Source organism: Talpa europaea (genome assembly GCF_964194135.1).
Source record: "Talpa europaea genome assembly, chromosome: 10".
NCBI lineage: Eukaryota > Metazoa > Chordata > Mammalia > Eulipotyphla > Talpidae > Talpa > Talpa europaea.
Window position 1 is genome coordinate 23,744,719 of NC_140077.1, and position 24,827 is coordinate 23,769,545.

Here is a 24,827-nt window from a genome sequence, read left to right on the forward strand (position 1 = left end):
ATTCTCCTACTTCCTAAATCTTGGTGGCTTCCATCCTTTGTCTTACACTTTTTCTTGTTCCTTTCAAGACAATCGATCAAGCCAGAGGCAGTCTCCGCCCTTCAGCAAGACCCTCCCCAGTAAGCCCAGCTGGCCTTCCGCAAAGGCGAGGCTGGCCTCCACTCTGCCAGCCGCGACTTCTCTGCAGAAACCTCAAGTTCCACCGAAACCCAAAGAACTACTTGAGGATGAGGTAATGTAAATCTGTCCCCAAGACTCCCCAGGCCAAGCAGGAGGATGCATGTGGTAAGGGTGCAGGCGCCAGGGCCATTTGACAGGCTCCTTCCCTGCAGTCCTGAGCCCTGTGTCCTGGGCTCTGACCACCCCACCCCATCTCTCCTCCCGTAGCTCCCACTGCTACACTGCAAGCATGTTGTTTCTCTTAAAATGGTGCATGTGATCTTATTTGAAACATTTTCATTTACTAGCGGCACATGGTATAGCACAACTGGGTCTGTGCCCACTTATCACCCCTCTTTTTCCTCCCTTGGTTTCCTGTGAATCTTCTCTTTCCTTCACAAGGCATTTCCCTGACTTTATGCCCCCTTGCCTCTCCTCCCGGTCCTGTCTCGCTCTCTTTCCTCCACCTTCTCTTTTCTCTGCTCCCTCTCTCTCCTCCTCAGATATATATAATGGGAGCAGTAGGACCCATAAAGGGAGCCCTAGTCCTGGGGCCCTGCGTGACCTGTAGAGGAACCAGCCCTTCACTTTCCTTCGGCTGCTCTTGCTTCTTACACCTGTGCAAATTGCCCAACTCTGGATTATTTTTTTTTTTAAGAATTATTTATTTATTTATTTATTTATTTTATGCAAGCACTGGGTACAGTCAGAAGCGCGGGAGGGTGAGAGAATTCACTAGAGCCAGAGCGGGGAGCAGAGCAGGCAGAAGGACCCAAGCACACTGCTGAGGGGAGCAGCGGGCGGCAGGAGAGGTCTGTGCGCCATGTGGGACCCTCCTCCAGTGGCCGGGGACCAGCCGGGGATCGAACTGGCGCTGCAGAGGCTGCGGGCAGCTTCGCAACCCAGCGTTCAACCGCTGTGCCACCAGGGGAGGCCCCCAAGTCTGGATTTATATCATCAGTCTCCCCTGTTAAGCAGTGCATGACTGTATTCACACAATGCGATATTACTGGTCATGAAAAGAAATGAAGTAAATATACATACAACAACATGGTTGAAACTTGCAATCATTATTCAAAAAAAAAGTCCCAAAAGACTACATGTTGCATGATTCCAAATGTGCAATGGCCCGAGGGGGCAAATCTTAGAAGAGACAGAAATAGATACATGGTTGACAAGATCAGAGGGGAGGGTGGATAGGAAGTGACTAATGGGGTGTTGGCTTCCTTTTTGGGGGTGATGAAAATTTACTTAGATTGTGTGATGGTTTCAAAACTCTATGAATATACTAAAACCATCAAATTATACAATTTGCATAAATTTAATGGCATGTATATTTATCTCAATCAATATTATTTTAAATCTCTCCTTTCCATATCATAAACTAGAAATGTCTAGCATAATCTTCATTTATTTCTGCCTTTCCTTTAGGCTGATTATGTGGTCCCTGTGGAAGCTGACGATGAAAACTATATTCATCCCACAGAAAGCACTTCACTCCCATCGGCAAAAGGCAAGTGCTTGCAGTTTTAAGCACCAGAAACATCTAGAGGTAGATGGGGGATCACAAGACTATTTGGAAGCAAGCACTCAAGGACTCAGAAATGATGAGTCCAGGTGGGCACCTCCAGGGGTCTCTCCTTTTAGCCACACATTGGCTTGCTTTGGCAGGTGAAGTAGAGCATCAGTGAGTGACCAAGCTCTGTTTCATAGCCTTTCTTTACCTTCTTCCTCCATTCTCTCCATGGTTTAATGATTTCATCTCACATTAGGAAAGTACCTTAGTTCTTATTGTTACAGGGCAAACCCCAATATAAAATGGGGTTGCCTGACTGTGGGTCCTCACCCACGCGCTTAAAGGGGACTTATTAATGCTAAACTGCAGGCACACACAAAAGGTTGATAAAAGGTTTATTTACAAGGGCAGGGGAAATGGGAAATGAATAACACAGGGAGATCAGTTCGTAAATGCGTGCTACCTGTTCTGCTGACCTGGAATCCCAATGACCCGCCGAGCTGGCGGAAAAACCTAGCAGGCCTCATGGTCAAGCCCCCAAGCCCCCGGCCACATGGCCAGATAAATACTCAAAAGTGAGAGAGCCTAGTTGCTTAACTCCAGCCTCAGGTCCTCGCAACCTTCCCTTTGGTGATCATGGGATTTGTGGTTCCCAGTGTCATAGGGGTGGAATTCACAAAACTTGTATGGAGTTTGCTCAGGACACTCTTTCCCCCTAACATTATCTTCAGTGTCCTCACTTAGAATAGATTTCCCATAAAACCAAATACACACCCAGTCAAAAGCCACCATATTTACCTTAGAAACATTGCACCAGGAATAATACCTGAGAGAACCAAAAATGAAAGCATGAAATTGCTGTGTCCAAATTTTTTAAATATAGATTTTTTTTAACTCTCCGGCGCATTAGAAGAATTTGATTTGTAAATGCTTCATGGAAAAAACAAATTCAATTACAAACGAAAAATCTTCCAAACCAGGGCTACATACCCTCAGATCAGTGGAGGTTTAGTCTGGGAAGGTTTAGTCTGGGAGGTTTAGTCTATGGAGACTATACTCCTGTATGAAGATTCCTCTTCAAGTAACATTACTTTTCTAATAATCTCAACTCCAAAGTAGCAGTGCTCAGGTTTTTTCTCTGCCACCATGTAGCAACCTTCTCCCTGCTCTCTAAATATCATCACCAGCTTCAAGACCCACCTGAGTTCCTGAGCCACCCACTCCCAGGAAACAATCAATTCAAATCAATACCCCACTTCTGCCACCAGAGACAAAGTTCAAAGTCCAAGAGGAATAGTGTGTGTTACTATGGCAGGGAGGTTGGGTCCTTTATTAGATTCCATGCAAGTCTCCTGATTTAAAACAAAAAACCTTTGAACTCCACCTCCAATCTGGCAAATGAAATTCCAAGCCAGTGAAATTCCAATTCATTTTAACAAAATCCCTCATTAAATAATTTGACTGTTCCTTTCATCTTCACTAGATTGTTAAAACTCACAGAATAAATGTATAGATATAATTGGCTTTACTTAAGAATCCATGGTAGGACAGCATCCAATCTAGCAAGTAGAAAGGCAGAGGTTTTTACAACCAAAAAGAGGGCGGGACAAGCTATTAGCAAAAGAAAAGATTATTTCGACAAACCGTCTTCCCTCAGAGGAAGCAGGAGTTTTACGATGCAGATCACCTCACTGGCACAGACCAGAAACTCCAGACTGATTGGCTTAGAATTCCACTTTGAGAGGGGCTGACTCTCTAAGTACTTTAGTTACTAAGTCTTCATGGGGTCCAGCATGAATGACTCCATTTGGGACTTGTTTCTCTTTTTAACAATATTCATCTAAAGATGTTTCTCCTGAGAAAGGCTTGTGTGTCTAATGAGTGTTTCCTATTCTTTGCAAATTCTCTGATCTGATGCATTATTTCCACAATGCATTTCTCCCTAAGTGTGACTCTTCACAAAGCCCAAGCCAGTTTTTCAACAGCAAATCGACATATGAAAGAAACACACTAGAGAAACCAAAAATCACATTTGCGCCCAGTGCCACAGGGAAGCCCAATTGCCCCATGGGGCTGACTAACCACGGATGGCTCTGTCCTAAATCACGTTGGGCACCAAATCTGTTTTTTGTTTTGTTTTGTTTTAAGATTTATTTATTTATTTATACAAGCACTGGGTACAGTCAGAAGCGCGGGAGGGTGAGAGAATTCACCAGAGCCAGAGCCAGGAGCAGAGCAGGCCTGCCCTGAATGACTGAAACTCAGGCCTGTGTTTTCTGTTTTTAACAGCTCCCATGGTAAACAGATCAACTAAGCCAAATAACTCCACAAAGCCAGGCTCTCCTCCAAGGACAGCTTTAGGTAAAGTATATTGTGTTTGGCATTTTTTTTTTTCTTGTGAAATTATTATACTTGAGGTCAGAAGACCTTATCCTCATTTGTTCTCTGGTGGTATCTTTGTAAAAGGTGTTAGCACATGACCAGGGAACCCAAACGTTAAGGGGTGCAAGGAGTACATGCTCTAAAAAGGGGTTTGGCCATCCACGCGCACAAAAGCAAAGGGAGTGTAAATGACCAAGCAGGGTCTTTTGCTGACACCCAGAAAGCCAAATTGAATCAAGAAAATTATCTTTATATGATGGAGTTTTATTCAAGATGACCATCAAGGAAGTTGGCACCCCCAAAACAGCCAGCTTCCCGAGTGGCAGGAGTGCTGAGATTTGACAAGGGGCAAAGGAAAGTGAGGGAAGTCAGGGCTTCCCATTTCCAGGCCTGAGGAAGAGGCCGGCAGGTGACGGGTCAAGGACTTTGACTTTCCAGGAGGCTGTTTTCTCAGCAATCAGCATTGGTTTCGTTTCTGATGCCACTGTTTTATTAGGACGTACCACCACCCATCTTCCAAGTTCCCAGGAATGCATGTAAAGCCAGCTAGGGGATAATCATAGGGAGGGAAAAGGCGTTGCAATTCAGTGAATCAACAGTTAATCCTAGCGAGGGAATGCAATTTAGTACTCAGAGTTTAATTCCACTTATTCCTAATTTTAGCCTAAGGATGTTTTCTGCTGCAAAATGCTACAGAAGCAGACTTTTAGTGCAAAAGATTTTTTTTAAAGATTTATTTATTTATGCATATAAGAGCTGGGGTACAGGCCAGAGATGCGGGGGGGGGGGGTGAGAGGATTCACCAGAGACAGAGTAGAGAGTAGAACAGGCAGATCTACTGAAATACACTGCTGAGGGGAGCAGCAGGCAAGGCAGGAGAGGTCTGCTGTGCCATGTGGGTTGTTCCCTGGCCGGTCGGGTATCGAACTCATGCTGCATAGGCTGCGGATCGCTTCATAGTGCATTGCTCAACCCCTTGCGCCACCAGGGAGGCCCCTGCAAAAGATTTTTAATAGAATTGGTGAACATAGGGAGAAAGATAAGAAAAGACTTCAAATAAGTTTCCCAGTCAAACTCCAAAAATAACCCGTCCCCTTGTGGGCAAATACCTAGCCCAATAGGCTTAGCCTAAAGCAGGCCACCGAGGCTTGCAAGTCGAAGGTTCTCTGTGGTGGGGGACGACCAGGAAGGACTTAGGCAGGTCTCAGAGAAGAAGAGTCAAGATTCAAAATATCTCACATAATCCAACATGACGTCAAGATAACAGCTGCCATTGTCTCTGCCCAGACCAGGAAGAGACCCCATAATCTCTTCCAAGTATCTCTCCAAGTGACCCGATCACTTCCTTGGTTTTGGCAGGCAACAACTTTAAAGCATTAAATTATAATCCTTCTGGAGTTGTTAAATTAAGTCTCTTTATTTTGTAAGAGTTCACACAGTGCCTAGAGGAAAGGATGCTTGAACTGGTGTGCAAGCCCCACTAATGCTAATAGGGTTTCGATAACCTATAGAAAAAGAGAATCAGTTCCCAGAGTTTACAAGGCCAACCCTGGGATTGTTAAGAATAGGAAATGGTGGAAAATGGGTGATTGGTGGAAGGTGTCCTATGGTGGTGATATCTGATGGGGAGAATCCTAATGTGACCACAGTTAAAAGTATAAATTATTAATTAATTAATTTAAAATTTAAAAAAAGAATAATGAAGTTTATTAACATTATAGGTGGAGCTAAAAAGAGGGCAATGCATAAAGTAAATGTAGTAAAAGGCATGAGGGAAAATTGTTTTCTAGGTTGAGAAATTTTAGTCAGCACTTGTGCAAGACCTGCACTGTTAAACTTTGCCACTGTTTTACTCAATACAATTAAAACAAAGTTGATTTTTCTCTTTTATCACTATGCTTTTAGACACATTGCATTTCCTATTTTTCCTTGGAGTACCCCAACCAAGAATTCGGTTTTGTCAGAAAGCAAGGTCCTCCCCCAGCCAGGTGCTCCGAGTGACTCCAGGCCTAGAGCATAGAAGGGAGTCTCTGGTCAGTGAAATGGAAGAGACATTCTCTGTCCTCCCTTGGCCATCCACCAGAGCTTCCCTCTCTTTCACAATCCTTCCCCCAATGAGGGAGAAGTAGCCAGATCATGTCCTATAGGGCTATTTGAGATATCAGCTTGAGAGGAAAGTGTGTCTGGCCTTGATGCTCAAATGGCCTTGCTTGTCTGCCTCAGCCCTGTCACTCAACCTCCCTGAGCTCTCGTTTGCTCCACTTAACGTTAAGTAAAATGTGGAAATGTCATGTTTACAGAGTCTGGCATAATGCCCAGCATCTGGAGATGCCGCAATGGTTGATAAGATGGTTAAACAAAACTAGCAATGATCATGTGTACTGAGATGCTTGAAGAGTTATAATTCACACATCACAAACTCACTCATTTCACATGTACAACCCAATGTGCTTTGTAAATCATTGTATTTATGGAGTCTTGTAACCATCTCTTCCATCTAGTTTTAGAAAATTCCTCAGTCACCTCAACTCTACAAGATACCTCAGGCCCCTTTGTTGTCAACACTGCTCCCGCCCCAGCCCCAGCAGCCACCAACCCGCCTTCCCTTACCATAGGCTTATTTGTCTTTTCTGGACATTTCATATAGATGGTGTCACACAAAACAAGTCTTTTCCATCTGGATCCTTTCACTTAGCATAATGTTTTGACTCTCAGATACTTTCAGCCCTTTCCTGGCAATATGACTTTATATTTGGCTAATATTTTCCATTTTCAAAGTTACCCTATTGTATAACCACAATAATTCTGAGGTAGGTGAGGTAGACGGTGGTGGTGTCCTCATTTCAAAGGGGGAGGCACAGTGGCTTGAAAGAGGTCACCCAGCCAATCTCTGATGGAAATAACTAGAACCCTGACCTCACGATGCAAAACTGTAGGACCTCAGGTCCCCGCCAGTGCTGTACCCCAGCACCACCCTGGAGGCTGGCACGCCCTCCCTCTCCTCCGAAGCCATTTATTCATGGGGAGGGCAGGGGAAAGGAAGACATTGGTCAACTCTTTGAAGTAGGAAGGAAAGGGACACTTAGAAAAGCCAGACCGTAGGTGGGATAAGGATGATGAATGCAAATCTCCAGCATTTAAGCAGAGGGAACCCCCCTGGGAGGAAACTGACTCAGACCTTTCCACTTCCTTATTTCTTGGTTTGGTTTGTTTAGTTTGGTGTTTGTTTGTTTTTGCTTCCTCAAAATCTTCCACCGAAATCGATGAGTAGTTCAGAAAGTATTATTCAGTGTCAATCTGAAGTACCGAGAATATGAACAATATTTGTTTGATTCACTAGAGAATTAAATACTGTTGGCCCCATACTACATATTCAGTTGATATTTCCCTTATTGTCATGTGAAATGTTGACAGTTGCAAAGGGAGTCTCTGAATGAAATGTTTTTAGAAGTCATGTCCGGGTGAGGTGGCAGGTACGTGAAGGCACAACAGAGGGGACACTCCCTTGCTGGAGCCAGGAAGGCTGCCATGTGGAGTCCATGCAGCCCACTCTGCTGCTGCTCTCCTTTGGCAATGTTCCAGAATCAGCACTTGGGTGATGGAAACCTTTGTAAAAGTGTGTAGGGAGTAGAAGGGCTCTGAGGGAAGGCTGAGCACACCTCTCCAGTAAAGCACATGAGAATGAGCTCCAATATCTCTGTTTTTGATACTTTTTGAGGTCTTATTTTCTCTTTTTGTGCTTGGAATAGGTGGCCCTATGAGATGAGACAGTCTTTAATTGTAAATTCAGAGAGGACAGGCCTAGCTCTATTTCACCTCCTCTGTAAGCCCTGACATGCTTTACACATACGAGTTTTCCAATAATTCTTGGTGATTATTACTTCAGTGTTTACTTATGTGTGTTTTTTCTCAAAAGCTAAAATAATATATACTGAGGGCAGGTCCAGTCTATGTTTATAGATTATTCCCTTTGAGCCTATCAGGAATTGTGGACTTAAAAATACAGTAGTTTCTTAATAACATATTTATTCACTTCGTTGCAATTCAATGAGGAGCCTTTGTCTCACGGAGCAACAATATTCAGGCAGGTGAGCGTCTGCCTGAGAGGAGGCAGCCAGGGATGTTGTGGGGACTGACTGAGCCCGGCCCCTCTCCCTATCCTAGCAGTGAAGGGTGAAGCTCTGTCTGTCTCCCTGCTAATGATTGATGACATCTATCTTCAGGTAGGGAGAGGGAAAATTGGGTGCACTGGACAAGGTCCTCTGGCCCCTTTTATGACTTCAGAAGATGAGGTTTGGGGTCCTCCCTGGTGGTGCAGGGGTTGGGACACAGCCTATGGGGCTGTCCGCAGCCACTGCAACACGAGTTCAATCCCTGGCCAGGGAGCTACCCACATGGTGCAGCAGACCTCTCCTGCCTCACCCGCTGCTCCCCTCAGCAGTGCATTTCAGTCAGTCTGCCTGTTCTGCTCCCCACTCTGTCTCTGATGAATCCTCTCCCCCTCCCCCACCCCCACCTCTGGCCTGTGCCCCAGTTCTTGTATACATAAATAAATAAATCTTAAAAAAAAAAAGAAGATGATGATGAGGTTTGGGCAGTAACTGGCTACTTGTCTCTATTTGTGAAAAGGGGTCCTGAGGACTCAGGTGAATGAATAGCCTCTGCACATGAAATCGGACATATGGAAGTATTAAATGTGGTTGTGAATAAGCATCGTCACAGGTGCATGTCAGGAGTGGTGGGTCTGTGCCTCCCTGTCTCTGGGCACCACTCGTGTGCACATTTGTGCAGTGACTAGAGAAGCTAGTATGAACTCTCTCTCCCCACACAGAACCCTGCGGGGCTCTCGTTAGCCCGCAGGATCAGGGTCTGTGGACTTGGCCCAGAAGGTAAAGAAGTTCATTTAGAAAGGTTAAGGTGGAGTCCTTAATTTGCATCCTACTTCTGTTTCATCACCTTTACCTACAGGTTCTCCCCACAAGCACCACTACCTGTATATGCTAACTCAGAGTAACAAAAACAATGTGCTTGTGTTTCTGAGCCTGCTGACATGGCCAGAGTCACTGTGGCCACAGCCCAGGTTGAAAACTTGGAGACTGACCTGTGTGTCTGTCTGTGCAGGTCGAAATGGCGGGGTCTGGGACACTAAGTCACCATCTTCGCCTGCTGTGCCGTGCCCTCTGCCCAGGGCCGGGTGAGTACCTGTGCAGAGAAGCAGCTCTGAGATTTGAGGGGATGGTCTCCCCTGCTGTTGTGAGCAGGGCTTGCCCCAAATCCACAAAGAAGTCCTCAATGAGACTCTGGGGGGCAAGGGTGCTCTTCTGCTAGTTCCATCCAGAAGTGCCCACCTGCGCAGTAAGTGCACCTCACATTATAATCAGTGTGTTTCTGCAGCGTGTGGAAATGAACCCAACTGCCTATTCTCCTCTGCCTCCTTGGCAAGCTTCAAGTAGAACTGGGGTGCCCCTGCTAAAATTAAGAGCTAATAGTCTTCTCTCCCATCAATTTTTAGTTCAATCTTGAGTTTACTGACTTGTATAACACAAACAGAAACTCTGTAGAGGTTTCAGCTTTACTTTTAGGTCCTTGACTTGTCTTTCAAGTGCTGATGATCTGTAAAGAAATGGCCCAGCACACACTGGGGTGTTCGATCAAAAGCAACACTGCCAAGGTTCCTTTCAAAAATCAGATAAGCGAGTCCTTCCTTTTTTATTGAACATCAAGGGGTTCTGCGAACAGTCAGGGGGTATGGGACTGTGATGATACCACAGTCATCCCATAATTTACACTTGCTCATAGGTAATTTTTAAAGCTCATTTAAATATGTCTAAAGCTGGCCTGCAAAGTTACAATCTTAAATCTGCCTTCCCGTAAAGCTAGGAAATCTTTCATTTTAGGGGTTTATTAACCAAAACTGTACATGTCTCTCTTGACTCAACTTTATCCCCTTCAGCAAATTACTTAATCTGAGCCTCAGTTTCCTAATCTCTCAAATATGATGAGCATCTCCATTTTTAAAGATCACTGTCAGGTTTAAATAACACATGAATATGAAGAGTCTATGCCAGTGCCAGGCATCTCAGAGGCACTGGGAAGTAGTAGTGTTCTTCCCAGACAAAAATAAGGCAGGAGACAAGGCCAACAGTGGAAATAAACTCAGGAGAGAGGCATACACTCTCAGCAACATCAGATTCCAGCTTCTAATGAAGCTAGGGCAAACCAGAATGTCAGCTCAGACAAGCCCCTTCAGGACCACAATTCACAGCATTTTTCAAACTTATGTTGAGTTTGAATTTCTCCATTCTGGAGTGAAATCCTGGGCAGTTGTCTCATGGAGAACAGTCACCTGCAAGCAGGGTGGAACTTGGCATGGGGAGGTGACAGCTGCAGCCTTCCTCTGGCCACCCTCAGATCTCCACCCTCCACCCCAGCCATTGCCCCTGTGCCTTTGGAGGGAGGGCTCTGGAAACACTGATTCTGGTCTTCGTTTCACAGATAAGGAAACTAAAGCTCAGACGGGCCGCACAGCTGAGAGAAAGAGGCCTGAGGTCACAGATTAATAGCAGAACTGGAACAAGAGCTCAGTTATGCCAACTCCCTGGCAACTGGCGCTCCTGTTTATCCCCAATTAACCCCTTTGCCATCTGTCCCCGGACCCTATGGGAGACTAAGAGGATCATGACTGAATCCTGCTTCCATCCCTCTCCATCCTTCAAGCGTAGTCTTCCTACACTTCTACATATCACCTCTGTTATTCCAGTTTACATTTGAGATTAAAATGAGCAGTGGTCAGCTCCGCTTTATCTTTGTATGCTTAACAAAGTCTCTCTTCTCTCCCAGGAAAAAACCAGCTATGCTGAAGACGGTAAGTTAATTTTGCATTAAACATGGCTCATGTCCCACAATGTTCATCCTTATCCACTTATTGAAAGTTGAAAATGTTTCCTGCTAAGGTGAACATCAGCCAGCTCTAACAACAGTAGTGCTCCCAAGATAGTCCAAGAGAAACCTGGAATCCCCGCTTGCGAGAGGCTCACATCCTCACTTGACTTTGGCGCCTCACTCTGTGTGTCAGCCTTACATCTGAAGTCTGGGCAGGCTCTCTGCTCCCCCAGGATCCGTCTTGCCCATGGGATACGCCCATGTGATCCCCCCATGTGAGCCCCTCATTTCTGCTTTTCACCCCAGGTCAGGGAGCTAATGGTTGACTATTATGTATGAGGCACACATAGTCTTGACTGCACTCAGATTCTGGCCAGGCTTGGGCCAGCCCACTATTCAAAGAAACCCAGCTTGACCTAGTACGACCCTGTATCCTGACATTTACAATTACGTAGCCAACAACTAAATGGTGGACCGAGACGGAAGTTGGATGCTAGATGCCCACTGCAAAAGCGCTGCTGCCTTCTAGAGGGCGGGGCATCCATCCACCCTGGTGATGGAGTAGGGCCATCCCCGTGCAAGGTGGCGCTGCTCCTTCCAGGGCACCCTTCCAGTCTGTTGTTACTTACTGCAAAGATTGGGCTGGGGAGAGTGCGTTTTTAGTTGTTGTCCCTGTGATTAAAAGAACAGCTATGCAGCAGAGATGTGTACTCCCCAAGTATTTATTTTAATAATGTTCCTTTGACTTTAACTTCCATCACACACTGTGTTGAATCTCCTTGCCTTTTCTTTTTTAGCAGACTCCAGTTGTCTCTCAACAGAATGCATCAAATATTTGTGAAGGTAAATCTATTTAATTTTGCAGTGTGAACATGTCCTCTACAAGCGGCTTTAAAGATTTGTATATAAATGTATTTCTAAATTTCTTTCTTGATTTTTAAGACAATTGGAAATATGAAACTCAATTGGTTTTCACTTCACCTTGAGTAAGTTGGTCAGGACCTGAGCCTTTTAGCACTAGTCTTTAGTGTGGGTGGCAGGACTAGGACTTTACATAGGTATGGAGGCTAATTAAAGCCATAACATATCGTAGAATTCATAGTTTAGTTAAGGTAATGGAAATTTTAAAACACTGTTTATTTGAATGTATTCTTTTGCCAAGTTTTCAAAATAATGCTTTCAAAGTTCAAATGTCTCCCTGAGTACATCTTCAAATGCTTTCCTTCACCTTTTCAAAACCTCCCAAACCTTAATACACTTTTATTAGAACTTTCCCAGTTAAACACTATATTTGTATTCGAAATGTACTTTGGGAACAAAATAGAAAGAAGAAAGAATCCCTTCTAATCTCAACACGTAAATTACTATATGCAGTTGGAGTCCTGCACCCACCTAATTGCATGCTTGAAGGCACCCAGTGTTATAAGCTTAGTGAATGTTCTCACCATTTTCTGAGTTCATATAAGCAGATCTACATACACTGTCCTGGTTTCTCTGACAATGGACAATAAACGTTTTTCTGTCTGCTTTAATTGTTTCCCACACCTTCCCCCCCAGGCTGTTTCTTTTCTTTTTAATCAAACATTTATTTTTCAAGGAGTAAGTTTTCTCAGTCTTTTTTTTTTTTCAGTTTTATCTTTTTTTTTTTTTATTGAGGCAACATTGGTTTACAACACTGTATACGTTTCACAGCATATACGTTCACACCTCTTCAATTTATGTTACCACACTCATCACCTAAGCACCCATAATCTTCCTCTACAGCCCATTGGGCCCCTTCACCCTCTGATCTCACCCTCCCCTCCCCATCTGGTAGCCGCAATTCTACAGTCAGATGTCTAGGGTTTGTTTTTGGTTTAGTTTTATCTGTTCCTCTGTTTTACATTCTTTATATTCCACATATGAATGAAAGCATGAAAGAATCCAGTATCTGTTTTTCTTGTGACTTATTTCACTCAGCATAATCCCCTTCCAGTTCCATCTACTATCTTGCAAATGACAAGGTTTCATCTTTTTTTAGAGCTGAGCAGTATTCAGTTGTGCATATATACTACGTCTTCTTATTTTACTCACCTTTCCTTGGGTACTTAGTTGTTTTCATAACTTGGCTATTTAAACAGTGCTGCAGTGAACACAGGAGTGCATCCATCCCTTTGAATTAGTGTGTTTGTATTCTTTGAGTAGCTAGTGAGGAGTGGAATTTCTGGATCATACAGTAGATCTATTTTCAATATTTTAAGAAATCTCCATTCTGTTTCCTACAGAGGCTAGTCTACATTCCCACCAGCAGTGCACCAGGGTTCCTGTTCTCTACACTCTGCCCCACAGTACTTCTGAGGCATAGAGTATTGCTTTCTTCTGTCTTTCCTTGATGCTTTTGTCTTGATGCTCTGCCATTCTTTAGAGTCTTTTTGTGCCATTTGAGTAGGGAGCTTGGAGTGACAATGGAGTCTTAGGGGGGTCCTTGTAGGAAGTATGTACAACCTGTGCAAATAACATGGCTTCAGGAGCCTCCAGAAATCAGTAAAGAAAGAGCTCATGGGCTGCCCCATGTGGCTCTGGTGTCCTCATTCCCAAATTCAGCATGCCATCTCTTATTTTTTAAGAGCACAGGCAATGCTGTCCAAACCAGAGCAGGTGAGCAGCCTCGTCTTACCTGGGAAGGAAGCCCTCAGGATGGCAGGGCCGAAGCAGAGTTAGTGAAGCTCCTCAGTTTCTGGCGATCTAATATATTCTCCTACTGAAAAGACCAATTTATAAGGTCATGAGCAAAATATTTCATGTGTCCACTCAAAGTAACTTGCCACAAACTTGAAACATGAGCTCAAAAGTGCAAGGCTCTGTTGCAAGAAACTCTGAAGTTTATCTAAGCATTTATTGGACTCTGAGTTCTTACTGCTTTTATTCCTTTGGGGTTCCTGTAACAATAGTTCTCAACATTTCTTCCATGCTTGAGACATACCCAGATTTCAACCTGTCTTAGACCAATTTTGAGAGAAAATAAGCCATTAAAATAATTAATAATCACATTCATTAATGGTTAAGTAGCAAAATTCACTATGGGCTTCAACATAAAGTTTTACATTTCAGATTATGCCTATTTCCCTATCTACTAGTTATAATTCCACCCTGTCCTCTCACCCCAGGAAAACAACAAAATGCAAGTGAGATTAACACTATTACAAGGATAACCTTGAATTTGCTCAGTTAATTTTTCAGAGTTGGTCACTCACAAACTCTGACATTTTACCTATAATCAGCAAGAAATTACTTATACCATCTTTTATGACTAACAAGGACACACCAGAGCATAGTAACACCCATGTGGAGAACACGGAGAAAGTAGGGTGGCTGAAACTCGTTCATCTCTGGCTCCCACCTATACTCACACACTCAGGGATCCAGGCCACCCGGTGCAGTTCCCATGTGCATTGCCAAGGGATGAACACAAAGGGTAGGTATGTTTATGCCTCTGCGGGATGGGTGTCCTGCACAAACACTTCCCAGGACTTCACTGACAGGTGTCCCATGGGTGACATCCTGAAGAAAGGCTTGTTCTGGGAAGACATCTGGCTAAATCTGGTTGATATTGCTGAGTGTGGACCTGGGGACAGACATTTCATTCAAATGCTAAATGAGAGTCTTCCTCTTGCAGAAAGACCTATACCTGCTGAACGTCACCGAGGGTCTAGTCACAGACAAGAAGCGGCACAGTCACCAGGGTTTCCTCCTGCCCAGAAGTAAGAAAAATTAGTTTCCTCTTGTAATATGAACGCCTGCCTTACTACACCTCACAGTAACACCAGCTTGCAGTGCTTAGTAAAGATCTGATAGTCCATTGCTTTGCAATGAATTGTAGAGGTAACAACTTTTGCAATGAAATGTTAAATAGATAACAACTTTAAAAGAGCAGCTTGGACTTGCAGAAACGTAACATTCAGGTTAATTACTAGACATAACTAAAAATCCAATTTGTTAATTGAGGTTCCTTTGTTTTCAAAACTAAAGGGAGCAATTTTATTTATCTTGAAGATGTTGGTGCCCTTCCTATTTTTAGATGTGTTTTATTGGCCACTCATGCAGTCTTTTTTGTAATATTCCTGTTTATAGCATCTTTAATGTAAACAAAAATTCAAATTTTTTCATCTTATGCTTTGCCCTTTAATTAATCTGAAATTTTTCATTTCAGACAAATCCATCAAAAACCCATACCTCTGCCAAGTAAGTACAGTGGAGTCATGACGAGCAAGATGAGGTGGTGGTGAGGCCGGGCCGTCCCGTCTTAGGGCCCCGGGTTCTAATGTAACCATAAACTCACTAGTCTGTTTCCTCATCTGTAAAAGAGAGCCGAGAACATTTATTTCACAGAGGTGTCCTAAAATATAAACAGATTTGAGGTAGTTTTTATTTTTTAAGTTTTCAGTATTGATTGAATATTTTACTGACCATACAGGTCATCTTTCATTTGCTTTATTATTTTTTAACAGAAACAATACAACTGTTTCCAAAATAAGAAGATAAAATAAAAGAACACATATATGGGCAGTCTCTGGTTTAATGCTTGGTATATATAGGTGGTCCTCAATAATGATATATATTTATATTAATTCTGAAATACATTTTAATTATCATAAAATAAATCAATAAAAGATATCCTGAAAAGAAGGTTTGGCAAATATCTGAATAATTTTCCCTAAACAATCTATCACTCTAAACAAATATCAGGATAATTTTCCCTAGACAAACAATCTATCACCCTAAAAATATAAGATGTCAAACTCCAGAACATAACTGCCCAAACCCATTTTTCTCAGTGTAGGGAAAAAAAGGAAAATCTAAAACAATACAAAATAATCAAGATTAGATAAATTTAAATAAAAGAAAAACTGTTACGTACAAAAATCATGTGCATTTATGCTAAACAAAACAATTTTTAAGGTTTTAATTAGATATTTTTTTATTCACCCTAAATGAAAGTTACACTAGATACATTTTTTAAAAATTCTGAATACAAAGTAAATGTGGCTTGGCTACATAAATTTTATTTCTCACTATGTAAAGCTTTATTATATTTTATTTTCTTTCACTTTTCATTTTTTTACATTTAAAAAGACTAGGTTTACTAGGAAAAAGAGAAAGAGAAGCACCTGTATAGTCACAGGCAGGCAAGAGAGCTGCTATATTTTATTGTTTTTGAACCCAAGTTATACTTTGAATTTACAAATACTTACTGACCATCCACCATGTACCAAGCACTGTTCTCAACAAAGAGGCTACAGCAGAGACTAAAATAGAGTCCCTGGCCTTATGGAACTTCTATTCTACTGATAGAGAAATCCTTGCAAGCCCCTAAAAGGATCTTGAGGATTACCATGGTCCTCAAATTATGTTTTGAGAACCATGGCTCTTAAGGATTGATGTGTGTTTGTGTGTGTGTGTGTGTGTGTGCGCGCGCGCCCTCAAGCACAGTGTTGAGATTTTGGTAGAGTAACTGCTCAAGATACAGTGATGATCAATTGATTTTTCAAATCCCTTTCAGGATTTCCAGAAGGGGGAAGCCCAACAGTGGATGGTCCATTACCTAGCTTTTCACCTAATTCCAGCTTATCAGAACAGGTATGAAACAAGCTCTTGTTGTTACCAGCAAACTTCAGGGAGGGTTATGTCTTATGAGAGGTTCAGAGCTTGAGAACAGACTGTATTGTAGGTGAGCTTGGGAGCTGTCATTTGTTATTGGACATAGAATATATCTGTTTTCTAAATGCCCCAAATAACAATATTTTTCTTGAAAGCAGCAAAAAAAAAAAAAAGTTCTTTTTATTGTTCTCTCACATAGATTCTATTTAAACTTTGTAGTATTCTCAGAATAGATCTGTGGGAGCATATGATGTTAAGACACATACAAAAGCACAGTTTTTAAAAAGACAGGAAAAGGATTCTGTGTCTCTGAACTTTCTCAAACTTAAAACCGAGATGACAACATGTAACCTTCTTGCCTTCGATGTAGTTACAGGAGTCAAATAAGATAACATTTGTAAAAACACTCCGAAATTGTGGCACTCCTCAAGGTGATAATGGTAAGAACACAAAGGAAAGGGAGATTATAATTCATTTAGGAGAAAGGAGTGATACAATGTTCAGAGCTCTAGCAGGAATCAGTCATTATATTCAAGTACTAAGTTTAGCAGCTAAGGGTAAATGAGGGAAAAATAAGTTCCATAATCCTTACAGTTGATCAAATGAAGCATAAAACTAAGCATAAAATTACTGTCCAAAATTATCCCTTTGCACTCCAAACCATTTTATGATATTTTGATTTAATTTCTTGTGCCATTTCAAGATAAAACTTCAGGGAAACATGCATGTCTCAAAAAGTTGCATTGAAATAACCTCAATTCCCCGTAATCACTAATAAATTGCAATGTCCCCTGAGAGGGGACATCCGAGTGATATGCTAGAATTCCGATGTCCCCTGAGAGGGGACAGCGGAGTGCAAAGGGTTAAATAGTTAGGCTTGACTTGGTACTGCAAAGCTGGTCTTCATTTCTAGTTCATAGAGGATACAGTCGGTGAAAGGCCATCTCATACCTACCCTGTCCTCTATTTCACAGGAGGCGGATGTCCACTGTAAGCCATGGTACGCTGGCGACTGTGATCGAAAGTCTGCAGAAGAAGCATTATACAGATCAAACAAGGTCCACTCATTTTTAAATCCCATCTCCTGTCCTCAGGCTGTAATAAGCACAGTGGTCATCCTGATACTATGCTAATTAAATAATCACAACAATTATGAAAACAGGAAATCTTTTTTCTTTACCTACTCGAGAGCGACTCCCATCCCCTCCTCTTCTTCAAAAATCTTCCTCTTTGTCCCGCATCTCGTTTCTGCTTGTCCTTTCCTCTCTGTGGGGATCCACGCTCTCCAAACAGTGGGAGAGAAGGTTCCAGGGGAGATCTCTGTAAAGTTGGGTGCTACATAAAATCCAGGGGTGAGAAGTAACAGGTTATTTTGGATCAATCCATGGGATTAAAGATTTGGGTCAAGATGGCAGAAAATACTTGGAGGTAAATTTTTTGAGAGTCCAAACCCAGTCATGTCTTGGAACTCTAGAGACAGTTTGGACAACACACCATTAAAGTGTTCTCCTTTTCCTCTTCTGTTTTTTCACGTGTGCCCTACTTTGACAGAATATATGACACTTGCATACTGTTCCTTACTACCCTTCTTTTATTCCTAGTTCTATAAGTCAACATATGAAATGCTTTCCATCAGTTCCTCTTCAGGTTTCCAAGTTATCTCTTTGTGTTTGATGAAGCTTACCTTTTTTTTTTTTTTTTTTTGTGGGACCCTCGCTGGCGGCCGGGGAACCAACAGCGCTGCAGAGGCTGCGGGTCACAGCCCAGCACTCAACCACTGTGCCACCAGGGGAGGCCCTGAAGCTTACCTTTTATTAGATTCTCAGAACTGCTTACCTTCTTCTTTGAGTTTTTGCACATATGAAACAGTTTTTTTCACAGCTTTATTCCAAGGAGAAATATTGGCTGGATATAAGATTCTTTGCTCAAATTTTTTAAAGTTGCTCCACTGAATTGCCTTGTTTTATAGAAGATGCATCTGAAAAATCTGATGTTAATGTTATTTCCTTGCTTTTATGTGTAAGTTGGTATTTTGGTCTTAAGGATCTGCTGACTTTTGGTTTTTAAAGTCTTACTAACCCTGAGTTGATTTCCAGATCAGTAGTTTCAGATAGACAGAAACCCTTTCAATATGTAGCTTTATTTTCTCTTATTTCTAACAGCTTTTCTCATGATCTTCAAAGTTAGTTCTGTTCCATTGTTTTGTTTTTCTTCTTCAAGGACTCAAATTACATCCGCTTTAGGCCTTTTTTTTTACTTTATCTTTCTTTCATTACAACCACTGTCTCTCTAACCCAATTGTACTTCTTTTTATAATCTCTTTTTCCCCAGTGTTGGTTACTTCTATACCTTCCTTCAGTCATTTATTAAATCTTCATCTCAGGATACTGTCCTTTGGGCATCTTGTCACTTCTGAGATAGGTTTGTTTTTCTCCAGTTTCTTTCCTGAGTTTGATCAACTCTGGTTGTATTTCTTCTTCCTACTTTTTGTCCAGTGTTTGTTCATAATTTTTGAATTTATGATTCTAGGGCATTTTTACAAAATACTTAATTAAATTTGGGATATTTAATTAAATTTGTTAGTTTTTTTCTGCTTCAATATCAGTTTTAGGGGAGAGAATTTTCATCAGCAGGAAGTATTTTTGATTCCCAAATTCTGCCTTGTTTTTTATGGTACTTTTGAATGGAATTTTTTTTTTAATTCATAGGCAACTTATGAGCATGGTTCCTAGTTCAAGACTGCCCTCTATGTGTGATCTTAATGTGTCCCTTCATGTATTTCTAGTCCTATAAACATCTTACTTAGTGTATTAAAAAAATCTAGCATTGGCCTCACTTGAGATTTCTGATGTTTTTTAACTGAAGTATTCTCTTGGAAAATAATAAAACTAATGAATAATAGAAATCACATAGATAAATAATTACCTTTTGAATGTAATACAGATATTTTTCATAAACCTATTTCTAAAGGATACTTACTAGCCATAATTATGTTTTTATTTTCTTAAACAGGATGGATCATTTCTTATTCGGAAAAGCTCTGGCCATGATTCCAAACAGCCATATACACTAGTTGTATTCTTTAATAAGCGGGTATATAATATCCCCGTGCGATTTATTGAAGCAACAAAACAGTATGCTTTGGGCAGAAAGAAAAATGGTGAAGAGGTCAGTAATTTGTCTTTTAATCCAACTTATAAGTGTATTGAGCACAATGGCATCATACTATGTTAGGTGCTGCAAATGAGGAGAAAGGATACCTGTATACTTGGTCCAAGATTTACACACATCACAAATAGAGTACAAGATAAAATACATGTTCAAACAGAATATCCTATGACTGAACAAAAAGGAAGGCAGATTGGTATGATTGAAGGGCTATTTCTTAGTCTTTTAATCCTGTTTCTTAGGGTCAGTCTGACTCAGGATTTAAGTCTAGGGGGACATAGAAGTTGTCAAGGATGAAATGCTAAATAAAATGATAGGTACAAGAATCAAATTTCAATGTACAGAACTCCTAAGTCAAGAAGTAGGATCTCAACTCAAGTAACAGGTAGGCAACCAGGGAAGGATCCATAAGACACACAGAAGTTTGAGTTGAAGTATCAGGCTATAGCCCTAGGATGAGAATGACTTATGGCTGTGCAAGAAAAACAAACAAACAAACAAACAAACATATGGGTCTTGATTACTAACAGCATAAAATTCAATTTCTCTTTAATCTGGACCAGACTCAATGCTCATCTTACCTCAATTTATCCAGCCTGTTCCTGTAAATCAACTCTGAAATGTGGGCTGGTAAGTCCATATTTGAATGATCAGAAAGGAAGGTATACTTATTCTGGTCTTGAGTGATAAGTCAAATATGAGTAGGGAGAATGAAAAGTGGCATGAATGAGGAGAAAAAGTGGAAAGAACAGTCTAAACAGATAAAATAGTATGAGAAGATTCAAGTTAAGAGATACTTATTTTCAAGACCTATATAGATCTATAACCATTCCAAACCTAACACTTGCTAGTATTTGAATTGTTAGAAAATGTCATAATTGCAGAAGTGTCTGTCTTCTCTGCTAGATGAACTGTGTCTGTCAGGAATTATGTCCTATTCATCTCTGTATTTTCAGAACCATAGCACTATAGGTAACTCCAGTGGATGCTTGATCAATACTTACTAAATGGATTTGTTGGCTGAGTGATTATAAGCAGGAGAAAAGCATTTGTAAAACAAACTGAAAAGATCTTATATGTCAATGAATATACTCCTTATTTTGCTTTTTTAAATTGTGCTAAAAATGCCTATCATAAAGTATGTCATACCATTTTTATGTGTACAGTTTAGTAGTATTAATTATAGTTACAATGCTGTGAAACAGATCTCCAGAATTTTTTCAACACCCATTCCATTCAATACCCAACTCCAGAACAAATTCAATACCCACTGAACAACAATTTCCCTTTTCCCTCATACCCCAGGCTCCGGCAACCACCATTGTACTATCTTTTTTTTTTTACGTATTTGACTACTTTAGATGGCTCATTATAGGTGGAATCATACAATTTTTGTCCTTTTTTTGACAGGCTTATTTCAGTTAGCAGAATATCCTCGAGGTTCATACATGTTGTGACATGTAACAGGATTTCCTTCCTTCTTGAGGCTACATAGTTTATCCATTCATTTGTCAATGATTGCTTCCATCTCTTGGCTATTGTGAATAATGCTGCTATGAATATGGCAAATATCTATTCAAGACCTTGGTCTCAATTCCTCAGAACAGATATCCAGAAGTGAGATTGCAGAATCGTATGATTTTATGCAAATTATATAAAGCATTTCAATTTTTGAGGAAACACCATATTATTTTCCATAATGATTGCATCACCGTATAATCCCACCAACAGTGCAAAAGTTTCCAACTTTTTCACCAATGCTGGTTATTTTTCTGTTTTGTTTCTTACAGTAGTACCATCCTAATGGTATGATGTGACCTCTTTGTAATTTTGATTGGCATTTCTCTTATGATTAGTGATGTTGAGTATTATTTCATATGTTTGTCGATCATCTTTAGAAAAATGCCTAATCAATTCCCTTGCCCCCTTTTTAATTGGATTATTTGATCTTTTTGATGTTCCATTGTAGGCGTTCTCTATATATTCTGGATATTTATCCTTTATCAGATATATGATCTTTCCAAATATTTCCTCCCACTCCATAGTTGCCTTTTCACTCTGCTCATTATGTCCTTCGATGAACAGGACTTTCAAAATTGATGTAATTTTATTTTCTATTTTTGTTTTTTATTGTACTTTGGTGTCATAGTCAAAAAACAATTCCCAAACACAATCTCATGAAACTTTTTGAAGCCCTGTTTTTTTCTTCTAGGATTTTTATAATTTGGGGTTTTATTTTGTTTTTCATAAAGTCTCAGGTCATTTAAAACACAAAACTCTTGAATCTAAAGACACAAAACAGATCAATACCAGACTAGGGCTTTAAAATAGAGATTGTATTATCATTTCACACCAGTTAAACTTTAACAAGAGTCTGATATTCCCGACTCACAAAAACCTTCATTCACATGGAAATTTTGTCTTATTAATCTTTCAAAATAAATGTTCCTCAATAATAATCAGTAAATAGAGTTGATCCTAGTAGATTTTAGAGTGACTTTGGATGGATGATTTCACTCTAAAGCTTCCCCAAGGGTCCAATTCTTCTATAAGAAACTTAAGGGTGAATGGGGGAGCTGTCCTTTTTAGAGGTCCTGAAATTTTCTCATAAATCTTGAGTGCCCAAAGGGTCTCTGGACTTCTTGTCCTGCTAGAAGCACTAGTAAGCAGAGATTCCTCTTAGCCTAAAGAATCCTCATCTCTACCTCAGGATGAATAGATCGGTCTTCACCTCACTGTCCACATATCCAATCTATGGTACCAAAATAAGTAGTATGTTATTATAATATACTACTACCGGAAGTACCGACAGAGCACATTAAGAATCTTACTTAAATTATCTATAATCAAAGTCATGTTTCCTAGATACTGAACATCTGAAGAAAAAGTGAAGACATTGTTTTCGTGATGTTAACCATGTGGAAAGAGTAACCAAATGATTAATTTGTTGAACTTTTTATGCAGCTGTTTGGGCATTGTATAGATACAGTATTGAAGGATTTTGCAACTGTGACACCTGTTTGCTTTAGTTTATTGGCCACAAGATTTTATCAAACATGTTGTTTTTCTGTTCATGTATAATTTTTCAAATTCACTGAATTAGTATAAACAGAGGGGAAACTGCAACTAATTTATGCCCAGTTCTTCTTTTAATTGTATCACAAATATATCCCGATTCCACTCCACACTTTTAAATATGTCAACTCCACTCCCTACTACAGACATTTCAATCCCCAAATACTACAACAAAGCAATACTCAAAAATATTAAGGGACTTGGAAGAACAGAGTGAGATGTTGTTTGTATATTGATAAACACAGCATCTAACTCCTATGTTTCTTGGGTTCTCAATACACTTTTCACTTGGAATCCCCTTCAAAGAGGTTGTGCTTCATTTCCTGGTTTAGTCCATATTTGGTTTAATGTGCTATGCCAAACAAATGGAATGAATGTCTTTATGAGTATCATAAAAGAATTTCATTAACAATTGCAAAAGGGTTGAATAACTGGAGAGAAAATAAGAAATAAAGACTAGCGGTAATCAAACATCCATGTCTCTCACATCTCCTCTATGATCTAATATGCAGCTAACCAATTATCTAAAAGATAACGAGTATTTCATTTGAAAAAATTGGCCAGTATTCTGAATATTTTACTTTATTCAGTATATAGATACTTGGAAGTTATGTGAATAATTAATAAAAACTTTTAAAAATTATTCCAAATGCTTGTCATTATGAAAAATTAAGACAATAAAATCAATTGGCAGAAATTGTTAAATTCTTGGAACTGTTGTATAATAATTACCACTTTTCAAAAAATGACTCTAAGTGTATTTATTTGATGAATAGTTAAAGCTTAGCATATAAAGTTCCATTACTAATTAGGCTCTAATTTAGCTCTAAACGTACTGAGAGTAAAAGTAAAATGGAAATGAGGATTTATAAAACTTTTCTTATTAAAAACAAACATGAACTTCTCAAAGCACTAATTTCTAAGGTTAATATATCACATCAGTGCTTGTATCTAAGACATGCAACAAAACAGATAATCTATGATTTGTAAAGAATGTAGAGAAAAATCTGTATGACAATTTTACATTTGACACTAAATATAAATCAAAATATTAAAATGTTACATCATAACTCAGTGAAGTAAGTTACATGAAGGCTGTCAGTTGTGTGTGTTTTTATTCTCACTGAATACAGAAAAGGCCAATGTGAGTCACCTCAAAGGTGGCAGCCTTTGTTAAATGAGAAACTAGACATTCTACTTTGGTAGACTGTCAAGCGGACCTAGTAACTTAGAGGAATTTGAGAAAGTGGGAGAAAATGGGAGGAGTGGTACTCCGAGTTAACATAAGTGCCAGTGTACAATTCATCTATGTTTTCTTGCTCTAGTACTTTGGAAGCGTTGCTGAAATTATCAAGAATCATCAACATAGCCCTCTGGTTCTCATCGACAGTCAGAATAACACAAAAGATTCCACAAGACTGAAATACGCTGTTAAGGTTTCATAAAGGATGTCAACGTTGTTGCTCCGGACATTTCTCCCAAGTTTTCATCTCTGAGAAACAATCCCAAAACTTCATATATTGGATTACGAATCATCTGGTAATAAAATGGTAGATGGAGGCAGCTACTGAGGTGGTCATCCATGTCTTTGTAAGGAGCTCAAACGGACTTATACTATGGCCTGACCTGATGAACTGTTAATATCTGGCAAGGGTGAATTATTATGCTCATGTTGTCCAAATAAATGTCTTTATTTAAAAGAAACATGTAAGAAAAGTTTTTTATCATGTAAGAAAATAACATTATTTCCAAAATAATATAATCTGGAATAAAAGAAAGCTGTAGGAAATTCAGGCCATTACAATGGTCACTGGAGCACCAATGTAGATGGGCTGGCTACTGTTGATGCTTGCCAGTTAGGTCTTGGTTAAAATTTTAATGTGTAGAGAATAGAATATAGGTAAAAATGTGATGTTTGTAGAGATGAGAATATCGTAGTCCTTTTTGTCAGTGCTCCCAACCAAGGGAGGTGTGGATGTGTATTTGAACTTTCTAGAATTTCTTGTCA

At 40.2% G+C, this 24,827-nt stretch overlaps 1 protein-coding gene across 6 annotated transcripts in view; it reads left to right on the forward strand.

Annotated features, from left to right (window-relative positions):
• Positions 1 to 24,264, forward strand: part of BLNK (B cell linker) — a gene marked incomplete at both ends in the record, with an annotated part of 59,158 nt that extends 34,894 nt beyond the window's left edge. Inside the window, 12 exons of one of the 6 annotated variants that reach the window (XM_084245099.1) lie at positions 69 to 232; positions 1,591 to 1,672; positions 3,965 to 4,036; positions 9,179 to 9,251; positions 10,898 to 10,922; positions 11,740 to 11,782; positions 14,595 to 14,679; positions 15,129 to 15,160; positions 16,479 to 16,555; positions 17,551 to 17,634; positions 19,589 to 19,744; positions 24,145 to 24,264. In XM_084245099.1, coding sequence (XP_084101225.1) covers positions 69 to 232; positions 1,591 to 1,672; positions 3,965 to 4,036; positions 9,179 to 9,251; positions 10,898 to 10,922; positions 11,740 to 11,782; positions 14,595 to 14,679; positions 15,129 to 15,160; positions 16,479 to 16,555; positions 17,551 to 17,634; positions 19,589 to 19,744; positions 24,145 to 24,264 — 1,013 coding nt within the window. The remainder of the gene's footprint in view (positions 1 to 68; positions 233 to 1,590; positions 1,673 to 3,964; positions 4,037 to 9,178; positions 9,252 to 10,897; positions 10,923 to 11,739; positions 11,783 to 14,594; positions 14,680 to 15,128; positions 15,161 to 16,478; positions 16,556 to 17,550; positions 17,635 to 19,588; positions 19,745 to 24,144) is intronic. The other 5 variants (XM_084245100.1, XM_084245102.1, XM_084245101.1 and 2 more) reach the window with 5 other exon arrangements.
• Between the last annotated feature and the right edge of the window lie 563 nt (positions 24,265 to 24,827).